This window comes from Petaurus breviceps, unplaced genomic scaffold (assembly GCF_028583685.1).
Source record: "Petaurus breviceps papuanus isolate PSGF00001 unplaced genomic scaffold, PetGlider_PUasm1.0 685, whole genome shotgun sequence".
In the NCBI taxonomy this organism is placed as follows: domain Eukaryota; kingdom Metazoa; phylum Chordata; class Mammalia; order Diprotodontia; family Petauridae; genus Petaurus; species Petaurus breviceps.
Window position 1 is genome coordinate 5,492,268 of NW_027186455.1, and position 18,606 is coordinate 5,510,873.

The 18,606-nt window shown below is 46.2% G+C and overlaps 1 protein-coding gene across 1 annotated transcript in view; it reads left to right on the top strand.

The window, feature by feature from the left end:
* PSD2 (pleckstrin and Sec7 domain containing 2) overlaps nt 1-18,606 on the top strand; it is a 74,095-nt gene that overhangs the window by 49,321 nt on the left and 6,168 nt on the right. Inside the window, exons 6-12 of the mRNA XM_069104354.1 lie at nt 1,955-2,067; nt 6,836-6,894; nt 11,645-11,734; nt 14,020-14,063; nt 15,456-15,646; nt 17,065-17,135; nt 18,299-18,456. Coding sequence (XP_068960455.1) covers nt 1,955-2,067; nt 6,836-6,894; nt 11,645-11,734; nt 14,020-14,063; nt 15,456-15,646; nt 17,065-17,135; nt 18,299-18,456 — 726 coding nt within the window. The remainder of the gene's footprint in view (nt 1-1,954; nt 2,068-6,835; nt 6,895-11,644; nt 11,735-14,019; nt 14,064-15,455; nt 15,647-17,064; nt 17,136-18,298; nt 18,457-18,606) is intronic.

Genomic DNA, 18,606 nt, shown 5'->3' on the forward strand with positions numbered 1-18,606 from the left:
GTTGGTGCTTAAAAAGTGCTTATTGGATTGAATCAAACATATGTTTTGTCTACCTCCCTCACAGGAATGTTGTGAGGTTCAAATTAGATTATCATCACAAATCATGTGTGGGCCCAGAGGCCACAAAGAGGTTGTTTACTCTTCACAGAATATCTGAGAGAAGGGGGAGGGGGGGGATAGAGGACCTAAGAGATCTCTTAGAGCTGGAGGGAAACTGAGGAAATCATCTAGACCAGGGGCAAATACCCAGTTTTGTATCATGCCCCCCCATCTTTGGCAGGCTGGTGAAGTCTATGTACCCCTTCTCACAGATGAGTGAAAATTGAGATGCCATTTTCCCACCCAAGTTCACGTACTCCCTGAAACCTATCCACAGCCGCTTTGGGAGTCTTGGTTCTTAACCTGGAAATGGCATTTGGGCTGAGCCCTTAATAGACCCATACTTATTATTATCTCCCTCCTTACCTGGGCAATCCCCTCATTTTACAGTAAACTTAGAGAGGTTTGAGTACCTTGCCTAAGGTCACATAGATATTAGTGTCAGTGATAGATAGACCTTTGAATCTGGGGCACTCTCATCTCGGGAGCCAGCCCCCCACTCCCTTGCAGATTTCCAGGGGCCCTGGTCATTCAACTCAGGGTCTAGAAAGGAGGCAGTTTCAGAAAGAAAGAAGATAACTCACTCTCTGCCTGGGTCTATGGCCTGAGATGACTTGGGCACTCAAGATCATTGATGCCAAAGTGACTCTTTGCAAGTTTGCCCTTGATGCAAACATGAATTGCATTAGTGTCCCAGTCACCAAAAGTGTAGTCAGATGGTACTCTCTGAATTGGCTAGAACATATTGGGAGTACTGTATCCAGCTCTTGGCATCACGTGTTAAATGGGATATTGGTAAATTAGAGTGCCACTGGGCAAGGGAACTTGAAATTCAGTTTAGTTTGATTCAGCAGACATTTAATAAGCATATATTATGTGGTAGGTATTGGATTAGGCTCTAGGAATACAAAAATGGAACAATTTCTACCCTCAAGGAGTTTGCATTCTAGTAGAAGTATGCAAGTAAATATAAAATGCAGGCTGTCCCAGAAGTCTTCTTGCAGATTTTTCACTATTAAAACTGTCCTAAGAGTTTTGGGCCATGCAATAATAGACAAAGTAAATATACTTGTTAAGCATGTTGTAGTGGACATTCCTCTTGGGCATGCATTGGTCTGTATGGCCAGCTCTAAAGTCTGTAATTCTGTGATTCTCAGAAAGTAAACGTCCTGATGGAGAGAGCACTGACATTGAAGGGGTCAGAAAAGGCCTCATGTAGCCCTTGAACTGAGCCTTGAAGGGAGGTAGGGATTCCAGGTAGTAGAGATGAGGTCACGAAGCATGCCAGGCTTGAGGGAAAGCCTGTGCAAAGGGGTGGAGGTGGGAGATGGAGACTTTGTCTTACAAAACTCTTGAAACAACTGCAGAGCTTTACCCAGATAGTAGAGTAGTATATAAAAGCCCTTCTTCTAGTCTTTAAAGAGCTGTCATCTGGGAAAGGGAGAGACAAATTCTCTGTGCCAAGAACTAGGATCGGGGAGGCAAATTTCAGTTGAATATAAAGATGAATTTAAAAAATAATCATTTGAGCTTTCCAGCAATGCAATGAACTGTCTTAGGTGGTAGGGAGCTGCCCATCTTCAAGCAGCTCACCAGATCTCTGATCATGGGTACTCTAAAAGAAGATCCATGTATAGGGTGAGTGGGTAGACTGAGAGATGATCTCGAAGATTCCTTTGGAGAGACTATGACCTTAATCCCTAGACCTTGGGAGGCTAGGGAGGGGGGAGGGGAAGGAGCTCCCTGCTCTTTGAATGCAGAACTACAGAATAGTTTGCCTGGGGAGGGGACAGGTGTAGCAGTGGCTAATGAGGCTCTGAGGTCTCTTGTCTACAGCATGTGTGTTTCCTTACAGGACCTTTCTAAAGGCCTTTCCTCTGATGGGGGAGACTCAGGAGAGGGAGAGAGTTCTTACCCACTTCTCCAGGAGATATCGCCAATGTAACCAGGGAGAGAGCACTTCAGAAGGTATGACCAGCCTGCCCAGATGTCATCCACCTTCCCTCCCTTCTTCCCTCCCTCCTTTCCTTCTTTTCTTCTCTCTCTTTTCTTCCTTCCTTCTCCTCTATCCCTCCCTCCTTTCCTCTCTCTCTTCCTTCTTTCTTTCCTCTCTCCATCCCTTTTTTCCTTCTTCCCTTCCTCCCCCCCTCCCTCCCTCCCTTCCTTCCTTCTGTTGGCAGGTAGAGCTGTTCCTTGTCCCTGGCATACTGCTTATACCCGCATGGCAGAAAGAGTAGCATGGAGCCAGGAGATGCCTGGTTTCGAATCTTGTCTCTGACCCTTACCAGTTCTAGGACTATGAATTAACTTCTCCGAGTCTCAGTTTCTTCATCTGTGAAATAGGGACAAAGGATGCTTGTACTATCTACCTCACAGGGTCATGTCAAAGAAGACACTAGGTAAATTTGTATAAATGTGAGGAAGTATTGCCAATAGTGCTATGATTATGATTGCTATTTTGACTAGGGGAAGTGGTTGGTTGCCTATAGGCTAAGGTTTGGGGAGCATTGAAAAAGCCCCAAGATTTCCTCCCAAATATCTTCCCTATTGGCGTGCCACAGTGCCCAGAATTATGAGCCCTGGAGACTTTTTGGTTTTTCAGAATTCTGTATTAAAATGCACTTATCTCATAAGAAGTGTAGTATGATGAAAAAAGTTCTCTGTGGCCAGAAGAATCATCTAGGAGGGAACAGCCAGGGGGAGCAGTATATAGGGCACCAGCCCTGGAGTCAGAGGGACCTGAGTTTAAATCCAGCCTCAGACACTTAACATTTACTAGCCGTGTGACCTTGGGCAAGTCACTTAACCCCAATTGACCTGCCCTCTCCCCTCCAAAAAAAAAAAAAAAAGGAAAAAAATAGAGCACCAGCCCTGAAGTCAGGAGAGCATGAGTTCAAATTTGATCTCAGACACTGTGTGACCCTGGGCGAGTCACTTAACCTCAATTGCCTGGAAACAAAACAAAAAACCATCTAGGAGGAGGGACAGAAAAGAGAGGACTGCACCCCTCCTCCCCCGCACTCTTCTCCCCAGGGAGGTGGAGGCTCTTTGACTGGTCCCTAGGGAATGACCCTGGACCAGTGCACAGAGCCCCTACTAAGGGGGGGGGGAGGGGCTTTCATCAAGGTGCACGAGGCAGCGGTGAATGTGAGTGCCTGGTAAGGAAATGCCTGAAGGGGAAACTTCTTGCATTGGGTTGAGCTTTTGTAGGGAGAGCATTCATTCATTCAACAAATATTTTAAAGCTTTTACCATGGGCTCGAGAGGGAGTGAGGCTTTGCTCATGAGAATCCGTTTGAGCTGCAGGAAAATTTGAGTTGAAGTCCTGCCTCTGATAACATAGTAACTTAATGACTCTGGGAAAGTCACTTCTTAATGCCCAGACAACTCCCTAAGACTGACTATCAGTTGCAGAGAAGGTAGCAATCTGCATCGGTGGAAGTAATTTCCTCATCTGAGAATTCTCTATTCCAATGAAATCATAGGTCCACTTCCTATCCCTTATGTTCATTCAGAGCTAGGTTCTGAAGGAAATGCAAAGTTTAGACGGGTTATGCTATTCTTGTGGGGCGGGGGGAGGAGGGGTCCTGACATGCACACAGAAAACTGTAAGACCCAATCATAATAGCATTCCAGAGCTACAAATGGAGTGCTGTTTGAGAGCTGAAGGAGAAAGTTGTTTCCATCTGGGAGGATTAGAGAAGGCTTCATGGAGGAGGTGATGACATCTGTGTTGGGTATTAGAAAGCAGACAGTACAGGGGCAGCTAGGTGATGCAGTGAATAGAGCACTGATCCTGGAATCAGGAGGACCTGAATTCAAATCTGAACTCAGACACTTGATACTTACTAGCTGTGTGACCTTGGGTAAGTCATTTAACCCCAATCCCCCTACCTTCCCCCCTACAAAAAAAAGAAAGAAAGCAGACAGGAATTCCAGAAGGGAGGACATTCCAGGCATGGGGATCCTGATGAACAAAGACAAGGGGACAGGAATCTCAGAGCAAGGTCAGGGGATGGAGCATAGAGTAGTATGAGAGAGGGCAGGAAAGGATCATGCTTTAGGATCCCTGGGACCCCTAGGTCTAAGTTGGGGTTACTGTTTATATGTCTGTGATTCTCAGGAACAGAAGTGGAGTCCAGAGTAAAGAGATTACAATCAAAATCCATACCAATAGTAATAGTAAGGGGCAGCTAGGTGGTACAGTAGATAGAGTGCTGGGACTGGAATTAGGATAGACCTGAGTTCAAATCTAACCTCAGTCACTTACTAGCTATGTGACCTTGGGCAAGTCACTTAACCCTATTTGCCTCAGTTTCTTCATTCATCAAATGAACTGGAGAAGGAAATGGCAAACTGCTCTAGTATCTTTGCCAAGAAAATCCCACATGGGGTCATTGGAGACTTGGATATGACTGAAATGACTCAACAAAAACAAAAAATATTAGTAATTTCACATACTTGCCTCACAATTACTAGTTACAGAAAACTACTCATACCTATGGCCTTTTTTAAAATGGATGTCCCCAGTAGCTCTCTGAGGGAAATCAGGCAGGTGTTAGATAGGAGATGGACTCTTGACTTCCCTGGGATGGGGAAATGCCTTTTACCCACGCAGCTCAACATCTCTTCAGTTTACAGTAGTTGAATTTACAGTAGGGTTGCCTAGAACACTGGGAGGTTAAGTGACTTGGGAGGTGGGTAGAAGGCATTATCCTCTTTTTCCAGAGAAAGAGACCAAGGCCCAGAGTGCTTAAAAGATTCACCCAAAGACACAGAGCTAATAAATAGACAAGTCTGGGGTTGAACCCAGTCCAATATTCCTTCACCTCAATTTTTATTAATGTGTTTGTGCTTCTAAAAATTATCACAACCCTCACCCAAAAAACCATTTCTGCCCAATCCTTCCTTATAACAAATATAACCTGTGACTCAGGGGGCTCAACAAGGAGATTCTGGGCTCACACAGACCCGGATTCATCCTGGAATTGGTTCTGAGTGAGTGTGTATGTGTGTGTGTGGTGTTTGTGTCTGTGTGATGGGGGTGGGGGTGTGGTGTGTGTATGTATGTGTGTGTTGGTGTATGTGTGTGGTGTTTGTGTGTGTGGGGTGTGTGGGGTAGTGTGTGTGGGGGGGTGTGTATGGTATGTGTGGTGTAGTGGGTGTGTTGTGTGTGTGTGGTGGTAGGTGTGTGTGGTGTTTGTGTCTGTGTGGTGGGGGTGTGGTGTGTGTTGGGGTGTGTGTGTGTGTGTGTGAAGCAGGCTTTTCTTTCTCTGGTTCTGCCCCACCTGGGAGCAATCCCAGGGAAATCTCTGAAACAAAGCTTGGGCACAGCTCCTGTCTAGTCTCCCCCAAATCTGGGGAACAGGCTCCTTCTAGAAAAGACGCTCATTACACAATGTGTACAGTAAGGTTCTCATTGCACAGTATGGACGGCAAGCATAGACCAACAGCTTATTATTTTTTCAGCCACAGACATTGCTGAAGGTACAAATGCGCGTCTCAAGACTGAAAGGTAAACCATGTCATTATGCTCCCTGTGCGAGGCAGAGGCTGCGCAGACGTTTCCCACTCCATTCATCTGCAGGCTGGAGCAGCCCGGCAGGTCCCCTGCCCGGTGGGGCCCGGCTTACTGTAGGAGTCTCCTGTGGGTGGCGCCGTTCTCCTCTGAGAAGGGCACCAGGCTGCTGTGAAAAGCTCCTCCTCCTTGTTAGCTCATGCACGAATCCCAGGCCCAAGGAAGCTTGACCCTGGCTGGATGTTACCGCCTAGGCCCAGAGGGCCATTTCTCCCAATTGCTTGTGGTCAATCAGTGCTCCAGGGAAGGGACAGAAATGCAGAAAGGCAGCCAGGTCCAGCCTGGCCAGCGCTCTCCCAGTGCCATGTACTTAAGCTGCAAGCTGTCATTGGTCATTGCCTGGGATGGGGGGGAGGGAGCGGAAGAGAAATCTTCTCCATTCTTCCCCCCACCCCCACCCCCCACTCCTTCTTTGCTGGAAGTCCAAGGGAAAGAAAGTGCCAGGAAAAAAAAAGAGGGCACGAAAAGAGAGAATGATAAAGCTGTTTCCACAGCTCTTACAACCCTATTGGGTCCATCCTTCTGACTCACACGAGTCCATCCTCCAGAATCCCAGTGTCCAATCATCTTTCACCCCTCCTCCCAGTCATGGGGATCAACCAGAAGCTGCTGTGTCATTCTGGAAAAGCACATGCCCCCTCCGCAGAAAACATGTCCAGCTTCATGAGAGGGACCCCCACTTCAGCAAGTTAGGGGTTCCCCGATCACCTCTGTTACACGAAACAAGGCAGCCAAGCAAAGTCAACTCAGAAACTGTTTCTATCAATGTCTTCCATAGTTGGCATCACACTTAATCACCTGCCCTCTGCATTCAATATTGCTCATTAAATTTATTCTAAACTCAATGACCTTTTTTTTGGGGGGGGTAGTTTTAAAAACATTATTTTACTCGGAGTATACATTGTTTCAAGTGTTCTTTCCACTATATCATGCTGTTTCTTTGCCCTGTCTGTTCCCTTTATCTGTCCTGGGCATTCTTCAACCAACTTCTCATCCCCTCCCAACAGGCAGAAGTAACCCAGTTTAAGACCTGGGGCTGGGTCCTCCTAGAAGAGATAGCTCCCTGGGTTGTGTTGGTAACCAGATGTCCTGGGTAACAGGAAAGGGAAGGGAGCCAAAGCTGAGGGCTGAGGGCCACCTGCCTCTGCTGTGTTTCAGATGGGATTCACACACTTACCTGTGCCCTGATGCTGCTCAACACGGACTTGCATGGACATGTAAGTGCAGATGGGGAAGAAAAGGGAGACAAGGGGGGCGGGGGTTGGTGGATAAAGGCAAAGGCCAGCACGCAGAACGAAGAAGCAGGTCTGGACCAGCCCAGGGAACTTGTGTGGAACTCCTCTTTGTCCCCCTGGCCCAGCTCTCTGAGGGGGCAGGTGAGCCTTAGCTAAGATACAAGTGGTCGGTGGATTCTCTTGGGACGAGGGGCATTGACTGGTTCTGCCCTGGAGGTGTTGAGACAGAACTCCAGGAGACAGGACTGAGAGTAGGATGGGGTCTCCTCAGGGGCCAGGTCCCTGCTGCTCTTTGATTCTGAGGTTCTTGCTCAACCTCTGGGGCAGGGGAGAAAGATGGCCATTGGTGGTGGCCTTATCTAAGACACTGAAAAAAGCCACTGAGTCTCGGGCAGGTTGGCACTTCTATTTCTTATCTAGAATGAGTGTGGGGCCAGGAAGGCCTGGGGTGGAATCTGATTTCTACCGCTAGCTAGCTGTGACCATACATGGGCAAATCAGTTACCTTCTCTAAATTTTAGTTTCCTGATCTGTAAAATGGGAATAGCTATAGTTCTTATCTCACAGGATCATTAAGAGGATCAAATTTGAAAATGTGAATAAAGCACTTTGTAACCCTTAAAGTGCTATATATAAATGTTAGCTATTATTCTCTTTCCTTGTTCTCCTTTTCTTTCTCTTCTTCAGACTCATCAGGTACCATGTTTTAATGTATTGTTCCTGGTAGATAGAACTGAGATGGGGAGGTCTGGGTTCTTGACTTTCTGTGTGACTTCAGTTACCCTTCTCTGAGACTGTTTTCTCTGCCTTTGAAATGGGCAGGCATGTCCCTAATTGGGGGGACTCTCGTCTGTGGTGAGACTGAGTTTCAGAGGATTGATGAAACAAGCCTCATGAAAGCATTTTAATGAAAACCCAACTGGTTCCAGTTGTGAGGTCACCCCAGAACTGTCTAGACACTCTTGAGGCTATGAAGCCCAGGACTGATTTACTCACTCTTGGTGGGCTGTAGCAGAGAACTTCCAGGGACCTTGACTAGAACTGAAATGACTTAGCTTTGCAGCTCTGGTCTCTTTCTCATGTCTAACCACCTGTCTTTTCTCATGTTCCTGCTGTGGGGCTCATGAACTAAGGTGTGCATGGGCCCTCTGGGCTCCACCCTGTCTGTGTACCCCACGACTTGTCTGGACAGTGGGTGCCCTGGATGGGCAGAGCTGCCACTGGCGGCCTGGGTCCCTTGGCAGAGCCAAGACACCTCATTAACTTCTCCCTCTTCTCTCTGTCTGCTCCGGGATTCCCTCTTCCCGTTATCTTGCTCTTTACCAGGTGGTAAGTGTAGGTGGGGGGAGTGCATGTGTCTTTGTCTATCCCATCATCCCCTTCCTGCCTGTCTCTTCAACTATGCTTTGGGCCAAATCACTCTTTTCCTTTGTCCTCATCCATCATGGATTCTCCTCTGTCTCCTTGGCTTTTTTGAATTCCTCATGAGCAATTTTGGTGTAAGATGTGGTGTGCAAGGTAGAGATATATGGTGCAAGTAGAAATGTGGGGGTCCCTGTACATCTAATTCATGCATGCTATCTCAGTCCTCTATTAGTACTGAGATTTGCCTTTAATGTCTCTGAAAAGGAAACTTGTGATGAGCTGGGTTAAACTAAGCCCTGGAAAAAATATATATCCTGCGTGTAGGATGAGGATTTGGAGTCGGAGAAAGAATTCTGGCTTCAGAATCTGGAATCAGGAGACCTGGGTTTCAACGTCCCCAAGGGATTTCCTAGGGCAGCTTAGATGGTGCAGTGGCTAGAGCACTGGGCTTGGAATCAGAAAGATTTATCTTTCTGGGTTCAAATCTAGCCTCCTACACTTACTAGCTGTGGGACCCTGGGTAAGGCACTGAACCCTGTTTGTCTCAGTTTCTTCAAGTAATAAAATGAGCTGTAGAATAAAGTGGCAAAAAGGGGGTCACAAAGGGTCAGAAGAAACTGAGCGGCAGCAAAAGGGACTTTGTAGCTATGTGACCATGGAAATAAATCCCTTCCCTTTTCAGAGTTTTCATCTGTTAAATGGGGATGACAATTCTTGCACCGCTTATCTCATACATTTTGGTGAAGGCCTTTGCAAGCCTTAATGTCTATACAAATTTTGAGTTATTATTATAAGTGCACATATGTGAAGTCTACCATGGGTGTAGTCTGTTTGCTTCTATATTCGTTTTGGTTACATATTGTGTCTGTCCTCATTAGGAGCTGATAGCACATCAAAGAGGTGTTAAAGCCCCAAAACCTTGAGTTTGGGAATAAGAATCAGCCCAAAGTGTCGTTGTTTACCAAGCTCAGTAAACACCCTTCTGGTGTGCTAAGAGCCCACTAACCTCATGGAGAAATGATTAGATTGAGAAGAGAATGGTGTCACAGGTACTGAACTACTCATTAATTGATCTTTGTAGACATTAGCCAATTGATAAATTAGTCAACTAGGGCTGGAGAGTTTTTCTGCATGTAGAATTTATGAGAAAGAGAGAATGAGTCTGGGATTCTGCTGCCAGACTGGAGCCAGAGAGCTTGTCTCGCCATTTCATTTGGGTGAGAACACCTCAGCCTCAGTGAATGGGACTGAGACAGCTTCCTGCTAATGGGTCCTTGAAACTAGAACCCTTTTGAAAGCCTGAAGGTTCTGGGTTAGAAAGTACCTGGGCTGGGAAGGGATGCCAGTGTTTATAATCAGCTTTCAGTCATTCACCACAATGCCTTCATTGATGCATTCATTTCATATGTTCAACAAACATTTATTCATTTCCTATCATGTGTAAAGGACCATGCTAGGTACTATGATGTGAGTGAAGGGCAGCCTGGCATAGTGGATAGAATTTGGACTCAGGAATGAGGAAGATCTGGGTTCCAATCCCATTTACTAGCTGTGTGACCCATGGCAAGTCACTTAGCATTTCTCAGCCTTGGCTTCCTCACTTGTAGAACAGGAATTATAATATTTGCAGTGCCTGCCTCACAGGATTATTGTGAGGATCAAATGAAGTAAGGTATGTGCAATGCTTTGCAAATCTTAAAGGGCTATAGAAATGTCAATTATTATTATTCTAAGGGAGAGAAGAGAAAAAGAAACACGGAAAAAGCTCGTTTGACAGTCCCCAACTTTGACAGTAGACCCTGCCTTCCTTGATTTTCCCTCCTCACCACACTGGAAAGCAGATGGGACTTTGGGGAGAATCCTGGGCCTTCCCCCATTCCTGGGAGGCTGGGTCTCTGCTTGGAGTTTTCTTTCCCATATGGCAAAGCCTCAGAAGCTGACCTGTGATGAGGAAGCCTCTACCTCCCTTCCTGACCTCCAAAATGGGAGTCAGGAGTGACCCCCCGGAGGTAATTAGAAATTAGTCAATTATTGATTATTTACTTCATTAGAGGGGAAGCAGCAGGGGGAACACCCCCAAACACTAGAAAATCCCCAAGTGACTTCTCTCAGCCTTGGAAATACATTTTGTATTTTTCCCCTTTCCAATTTCTTATCTATCCTAAATCTTTTCTTTTAAATTTGACTAATATTCAAATGAATCTAGATCTCCTACTAATAGAGTGGGCCAGAGCCAAAGGACTTAGATTAAAATCCCACTTCTTATGTTTGTTACATATGAAACCTTGAACAAGTCACTTAATTTCCCTGGTTTTCAGTTTCCTCATTTGTAAAATGAGGGGCTTGGACTAGATGACCTCTGAGTCCTGGTCCAACCCTAAATCTATGGTCCTGTGACCTTTCTTTTGACCATCAATCTTTGTCAACACTCTGCCCTACTTCTCTGCTGTCCTTCTGTTCCTGAGTTGAAGTTCCACGTTGGGGAAGAGTGCAGTAGAAATAAAGGATGAAATCAGTCCCTGCACTGAGATGTGTACAGTTCAGATCCCAGCTCTGAAATGACTTACTCATGTGGCTTTGAGCAAATCACTTCACCCTTTCTCAAAGCCTCAGTTTTCTTGGCTCTAAAATGAGGGGTTTGGACTAGGTGACCTCCAAGGTCCTTTCTGGCTATATGTCTCTGATCCTATGATCCTAGCCTCCCCTAGCTCGGCGTTTGGGAGAGTCAAAGATAGCCACAGATATTAATGGTTAGGCACACAGAGAACTGAAATCCAAGTCCCTTTACCTTTCAGATACAGTCTTTCTACTCCAAGTGCCTTCCTTCCCATAGGACAGCAACCCCAGGTGTTTTCCCAAGGAAAGCCACATGCAAGTACAGAGAACCAAGTCTATGTGGCTATAGACAGGGTAGGTCTCAGGCTGGAAAACTCAAGAGCTTCATCTTGCCCTTGGTGTTGGGACAAAGACCAATTATATGTGGGGACAGAGCCCCTGAGCTCTCACCAGATTTTCTGCAGAGCTTGGAGGTACAATGACTCCATGTTTTCCAAGTAATCCTTCATCTCCTAGATGGAAACTGGCTCCTCAAGTTATTGTCAAGTAATCCTCCTCTGTCTCAGAGCCTGGGGAGGAGGGCAATTCTGCAGAGTTTGCATTCTCTATCCAACTAAGCTCCCCCTGAGCTCCCCTCACACCACACTCAACTGGAAGATGTTATCTAAGGCACAAAGGCAGGAAAGTGAGAGGAAGGGGCTTAGGAAGTTGGATATGAAGACTTTTCACCCTTTCTTCTCACCACCCTGAGGGAACTGCCTCTTTGAGCAGCCCCTTATCTAGTCTCAGCCACCTGCTCTCTGTGTTACAGAACATCGGCAAGAAAATGTCCTGCCAGCAGTTCATTGCCAACCTGGACGGGCTGAATGATGGACAGGACTTTGCCAAGGATCTGCTGAAGGTACTGGCCCTGACCTTGGTCTCCTGGATGGGGTTCCTCTTTCCCCACCCTCCACTATCTCCACCCCCCATAGCCAGAGCTGAGATCTGCTCTGACCATTCTAATGGACAACATTTTAGCGACTATCTGGAAGCATGTGACGAGCCTAGGAAGAGGGAAAAGATATTAAAGAGAGGTTGAGGATTTTATTTATTGGGCAAATTCCCATTCAAGTCATGAATATATTGGTTTCCCCTAGTCGTGGTCTAGACCACAGGTTCTTCTTTTTCTTCTTTCTTTTAATCCTTTCCAATGCCATCATGCTTCGTCATCATCATCATCATCATCATCATCATCATAATCGCTGTGGGTGTAGGCAACATCTTCATTGAAATCAGTGTCATCATTATCATCATCAGATTTGCTGCCCTCATAGAAATTTTTACAAGCACCAGCAAATTTATAATGATCCTGGGCTACCTGGTGAGAGTCACTGTCATAACTGTCGTCATCGTAGTTCTCTTCATCGTCGTCATCTTCACCGTTCTCACCCTCTTCGCTTTCGCCATCAGCCCCAATCACCATTATCGCCGCCACCACCACCATCATCGCTATCAGCACCACTTCTACCACTGCCATAATCACCGTCATCACCATCACTGTCACATCACCAACCTTCATCATCATCATCTCCACCATTGTTACCATCATCACCATCACTATTCCCATTATCAACATCATCACCACCCACCAAATCTATACATCCAGGGCTAGTCTCTTTCCTGAGTTTCAAGTTCCACATGACCATTGGACATCTTCCTTTGGATGCTCTATAGGTATCTTAAACTCAGTGGAAATGGAACTTGTCATCTTTCCCATCTGAACCCACCCCTCTTTCTAACTTCCCTCCCCTTGTTGAGGGTACTACCATCCTTCTAGTCACCCAGGTTTTCAGCACTTGGAGCTATCCTCAACCTTTTCCTCTCCCTCACCACCCCCATACAATTTCCTACTCTCATGGATTCTATGTCTTATAGATTCTCTACAACATCTCTTGAATTTTTCCCCTTCTTTTCACTCACACCTTAGTTCAGGCCCCCTGAACACACAATAGCCCTGCTCCCATCTCCATTCTATCCTATGTTACCTAACAGGTATTCCTGAAGTGCTATCCCTGCTTAAGAAGCTTCAATAATTCCCTTTTTTGCCTCTAGGATAAAATACAGACTCCTATTTGGTATTTAATACCTTCCACAACCTGGCTTCAAAACCTGTCTTTTGAGACTGATCTCACATTTCTACCCTTCACATCTTCAGGAACATTAGCCAAATGGGTTCCATTGCTGTTTCCCTGCATGCCCGTCAATCTCCCATTTCCAGATTCCAGTATCTCACTGTATAGATTGTCACCCAAGCCTGATGTGCACACTCCACACCACCTCCCCATGTCTTTGAATAGTGGTTTCAAACTCAACAGAAAGGGATCCCTTCTTGGCTCCATGTTGACTTGAAAAACCACAAATTAACATTATCTATGTTGTATTTATTTTGTGAAACGTTTTTTTTCAATTGCATTTTCATCTGGTTTACCCACACTCCCAGTGACTGGTGGGCTGTGAATTTGACAGTCTTAGAAAACCTACTTTCTTCAAGGTTCCACTTAAATGCCACCTCTAGGGGGCCTTTCCTGACCCCCCCCCCCCTAGTGGTTAGAGTTCTGAATCCCTTTAAAATAACATAATATTTAGTTTGTATAGATTTTATATTTACTTACCTGTGTGCCTATTGTTTTCCCCTAGTATAATATGGGCCCCTTGAGAGTAGTGACATTTTAATTTTTGCCTTTGTATTCCCAGGACCTAGCACAGTGACTGGCACATAGGAGGTACTTATTATGTATTAACTTGAATCACCAACCATCACTGAAATCCATTGTCACCATCACTCTCACTATTATCCCCATTTCCATTATGGCCATCATTACCATTATGGCCAGCACCCCCACCACTGTGATCATCATTGTCATAAACACCACAAGCCATCATGGCCACCACAAAGAAACACTTAAATTTGTTGATGTGGTACCAAAGGAAATCCAATATCCTAGAACCTGCCCTTGAGGCATTTTGAGTCAAAGGCAATTCCAATGGAGGGAAATGACCCTGAAAAGAGCTATTTACAGAGTCTGCCTGACTTGGCCAAGGCCTTCCTCACACAGAGACTCTCCTTGGACTCGGCTGGAGGGTGAAGAATGGCTTCAGCTCTTCTGGATTCTTCACTAGTGCTCCTTTTTCTTCTCCTTCCAGACACTATACAATTCCATTAAGAATGAAAAGCTGGAGTGGGCCATGTGAGTAGTATTTGTGGCCTTGGGGTGGGTGGGAGGGTACCTGACTGAGGTGGGGAATAAGTCCCTTGGGGCTCATTTCCATTTAGAGAAGGACAATAGTGTTTAGGTCCTGACTGTCAACCTCTTCCTTCCCAGTCTCCTAGGTCTTTGGAAAATTGGGAGCAGTGAACAAGTGAAGGGATCAAGGTCATTAAGTCTAGAAAAGAGGAAATTTAGGCAATTGAGTATTTGAAGGGATGCCATGAGAAGAAGGCATTAGATATGTTTGGCCACCCAGGGAAGAGCTAGGAACTAGGGCAGAAGTTTCAGAGAAACAGATTTTAGGAATATCTTCTTAACAATTAGTGCTGTCCAAAAATGAAAGGGATTGCCCTCAGGAAGTAGTTGGCAAAGGCCTCACCGGAAGTCTTTAAACTTTTTTTGCCCACTTGGGCAAAAGTTGTACTAGATCGCTGAGTCCCCTTCCAGATCTGAGTGTGTATGTAGTATATGGGGTACACCAGTGAGGTCCAGTGAGGAGAAACCAGTTTGGTAGCACAGTGGGTCAGTGGACTGAGCCTAGTGTTCTGGTTTCTCATTGTCATCATCACCACCAGCCATCATGGCTAACCACTCCCATAGTTGCTGAGATGGTACCAAATGAGGTCTAATATCCCCAAATCTGCTCTTGAGAAATTTAGGGTGCAAGGCAAATGGATGATCAAGTGACACCTCTCCATCTCAGAAAAAAGGTCCTAAGTGTGAAGTCCTTGGAGATCTCTCCTTGGTCTCTATTGCAGTTTGGTTTTACTTAGATAGAGTTCAATACAGTTGGAGCCCACACTAATAATGAGAGTTCCTAGGATTCTCCTTACTATCTGTTCTATCAACTATAAGGATACAACATTTCACTACTCTATCTCTCAATTGTCCCTTCTCAGTCCTCCAGTGGGGCTTCTTGGCCATAGCTTTCAGTTAATTATTTGCCTACTCTTCCACACCCTTTACCTTGGACAGAGAGAGGGATTGTAGATCTGGCCTGGGGATCCAGTGATCTAAGACCCAAGATCCCTAGAGGGTAAGGGGGAGAATCTAAAATTCTATGGTTCTCTGGTCAAGGATGGCTATCAGTATCAGGAGATCAGAAATCATCAAGGATCTATGGTCATGGGTAAGGGAATCAGAATTAGGAGTCAGAACCTCTCCATTTCTTAGAGAAACTGTCCTGCCTCCCAGGGTAAGAACTAAGGTGAGGGGTAGGGAAGGGTCTTGGCTCTCCCTGCTCTCCCCAGACCCAGGGAATGGAGTGACGATGAAGGGAATGGGGTGGGGGCTACAGATTCCCCTCCTCCCCCCAGGGTGTGTGGGGGAGGCAGGGGCCATCCTGTGGTCCCAATCCCTGTGCTTCCCCAGCGATGAGGAGGAGCTGCGGAAGTCATTGTCCGAGCTGGTCGACGACAAGTTCGGACCTGGGGCCAAGAAAGTCACCAGGATCATAGACGGCAGCAACCCCTTCTTGGATATCCCTCAGGCACTCAACGCTGCCACCTACAAGCATGGTGTGCTCACCCGCAAGACCCATGCTGACATGGATGGCAAGAGAAGTGGGTGCCACTCTCCAGGGGCATTGTGGAGGAGGAGGGGGGAGGAGGAGGGGCATGGCAGGAAAACAGGCCAGCTCCCTGAGAGAATATTGGGGGAGGGTCTGGGGGAGTTCATATTATATCACGGGTTAGGGCTGGTGGCCCCAAAAGCCCCTCACTTCCCTACCACCTCCACACCTTGTTAACACAAAAATGCTGAGAAGTGTATAGTGACTGGTACTGTGGCAAGGCGTGCTCGCATCTTCCATCTTTGATCCTCACAGCGACACTGAGAGGTAGGTAAGGTTACTTTACAGAGGAGAAAATTGAGACCCAAAGAGTTGAAGTGACTTGTTCTACAGAGTGAGTTGTAACAGAACCAGAACTTGAACTCAGATACCCTGAGTCCTAGTTCAGTGTCCTTTCTGATAGAATGCATGTGACCTCCCTAACTAGCCCATCTTTTTTGGAAAACCCTTATTTAATATTGTTTCTAGGCTGTACCATTTCTGAGGAGTAATGAGTTCCCTGTTCAAACCTCCCCCACCCCACCTCCACTTCCTTTGATTTATCCCAAAGTTTTCACTCAATCCCAAAGTCATCCCATTTGTCAGGGTCTGGAGACTCTCTGGTTCTCCCTGTACCTGAACATTGGCTCTATTCATTGCCCTTCTCAATTTGTGTTTCTCCAACTTGAAGAGAGACTTATATTATTAGTTTGTGCTCATTTAACCATCCTAAGCCCCTTTCCTCAACCAAGGGGTCCTTGTTGAGACCTTCTCTAGACCCTGGTACATTTTTCTTGGAATGGGGCCACCACTATTTCTGGTGACATTCTCTGGGGTCAGAGAGCAGGAGGAATAGAGTCTTCTACAGATCCCTGGCCTGGAAGGGTGAGAGCTGCCATCCCCTTGGGTCTGAGTTGACCCAAGCTGTGTGTTGGGGGCAGGAGGAGGGGCAAGGACTGAGGACTTGTTGCTTCATTATTATCCCATTTTTCATGGTTTTACTCACTGTTAGGACTTTTCCTGAGAGCCCAACCTGGCCAGTGGTCATTCCAAAGAGGGAGAGGGATGGGGCACATCTAGCCTGGGTGATTCAGTCCCTGGAAAAGTTAAAGAAGTCTTTGGTATTGGTTTTGTCTTGACTCCCTTTTTTGTAGCATGAATCTACTGCCCTGGACTTCCTCAAGTGGGGGGTTCTGGGGTTATGTCCCTGTGGACGTCATTTCTAAACAGATCCTTTCTCTGTATGTCTAGCCTGTACGTGGGCCTGCATACAAGTTAATGGCAGGGGATGGGTAGCGGGTGGGAGTGTGGGGTCTGTATGTGAACAGTGACATGGACTTTATTTGACTCATAATTCAGAAGGAAGTCGTATAGTGGAGGGGGATGAATAAAGGTAGGTCGTAGACTTCCATTCCTTGTCTTTTCTTCTAGCCCCTCGAGGTCGGCGAGGATGGAAGAAATTCTATGCTGTTCTCAAAGGAACCATCCTTTACCTACAGAAGGTACATGTGGTTCTCATCTTAGGGCTGAACCTGCAGCGTCCCATTGGGCTGCCCATTCTTGAAGAGAAGAGGAGGTTGTTCAGACCATGGGCCCTAGGAGGAGTAGAGCCACTGTAATCCCTTCTGGGTCTGGGGAGGGGAGGAAAAGTTTGGAGCATCTCCCAGGGGCCTAGTCATTATTCATTCAGCAAGGCTTTGTCACCACCTACTCCGTGCCAGGTACTATGCAAGATATCGGGGCCTCAGAGACAAAAACATAATGGTCCTTGCCTTTGATTTCAGCTCCTGTATAACATATACATGTTAAGTCAATTTAAAATACAGGAAGTAAATATAAAGTGATTTTTTGGGGTCAGAACCTTAGCAACTGAAAAGGACAGGCTCAGTTCTGAAGAAAACCAAGGAGTCTAAAAGGCAAGAAGTAAGGGGTGAGCTCCAGGCACGAGGATGGCTATTCAAAATGAAACATCACCCTAAAGCAACAACAAGTAGATCAATTTGGCCCAAACCTAGACTAGCAGTGGGTAAATCAGACCGAAAAGGTAGGCTGAAGCCATACTATGAATAATTTAAATGTCAAAGAGAAGTCATCTGCCAGTGTCTGATCCTTTGACTGAAAGAATAATGTCCCTTGGGCTCTAGTTGAGTCAAAGGTGAGTAGGTGACATCTGTACACAACCCTGTTGGTTTTATTTATAACTGGTATATACTGAACAACATCTACTGGTTTGTCCAGTATTATCTTTCTTTGGTGAGGGAGATAAGGGGGCGTATGACATTGTCTCTGCCATCTCTTCCTAACCTATCGTTGAGTGGCCCTACGACCAATTTTTCAGAAACTCAGCAATTAGAGAAGGTCTTACAAGGGAGGTAGAGACCAAGCAGGACCTTAAAGGATGGAGTCTGGATTTGACAGAGAGGGAGTGGGGAGGCTCTGCTCTTCTGGGGCTCATGGGGTTTTTACAGTGGTGAGGATTTATTTAAAGCCCTCACTGGTTTAGTTTAAAATTAAGTTTAAGATATCTCTAAGCTAGGGGGGAGGCCAAATTCTGTCGGGAGCCTGGTCTTCCGTGGGTGTTAGGGGGAGGGTTGATGGGAAGGGTGAAAGGAGAATTGGATATTGCCCCCTCCCACAAACTCCTCCTTTACTTCCTGCACCCCAGGATGAATACAAACCAGATAAAGACCTCTCAGAGGTGGACCTGAAGAATGCCATTCGTGTTCATCACGCTCTGGCCACCAGGGCCTTGGATTACAGCAAGAAGTCCAATGTACTGAAGCTAAAGACAGCTGACTGGAGGGTATTTCTCTTCCAAGCACCGTGAGTGTCCTTATTTGGCATCAGAATCCCATGTCCTTGGACTCGGGTGTGCCCAAGGGAGAGGAGGAAAGGCCTAGGAGGAGCAGTTACTGGCCTTGGCACAAGGTCAATCTTATGGAACCCTTAGGTACTTTCTATTCCTTGAGACTT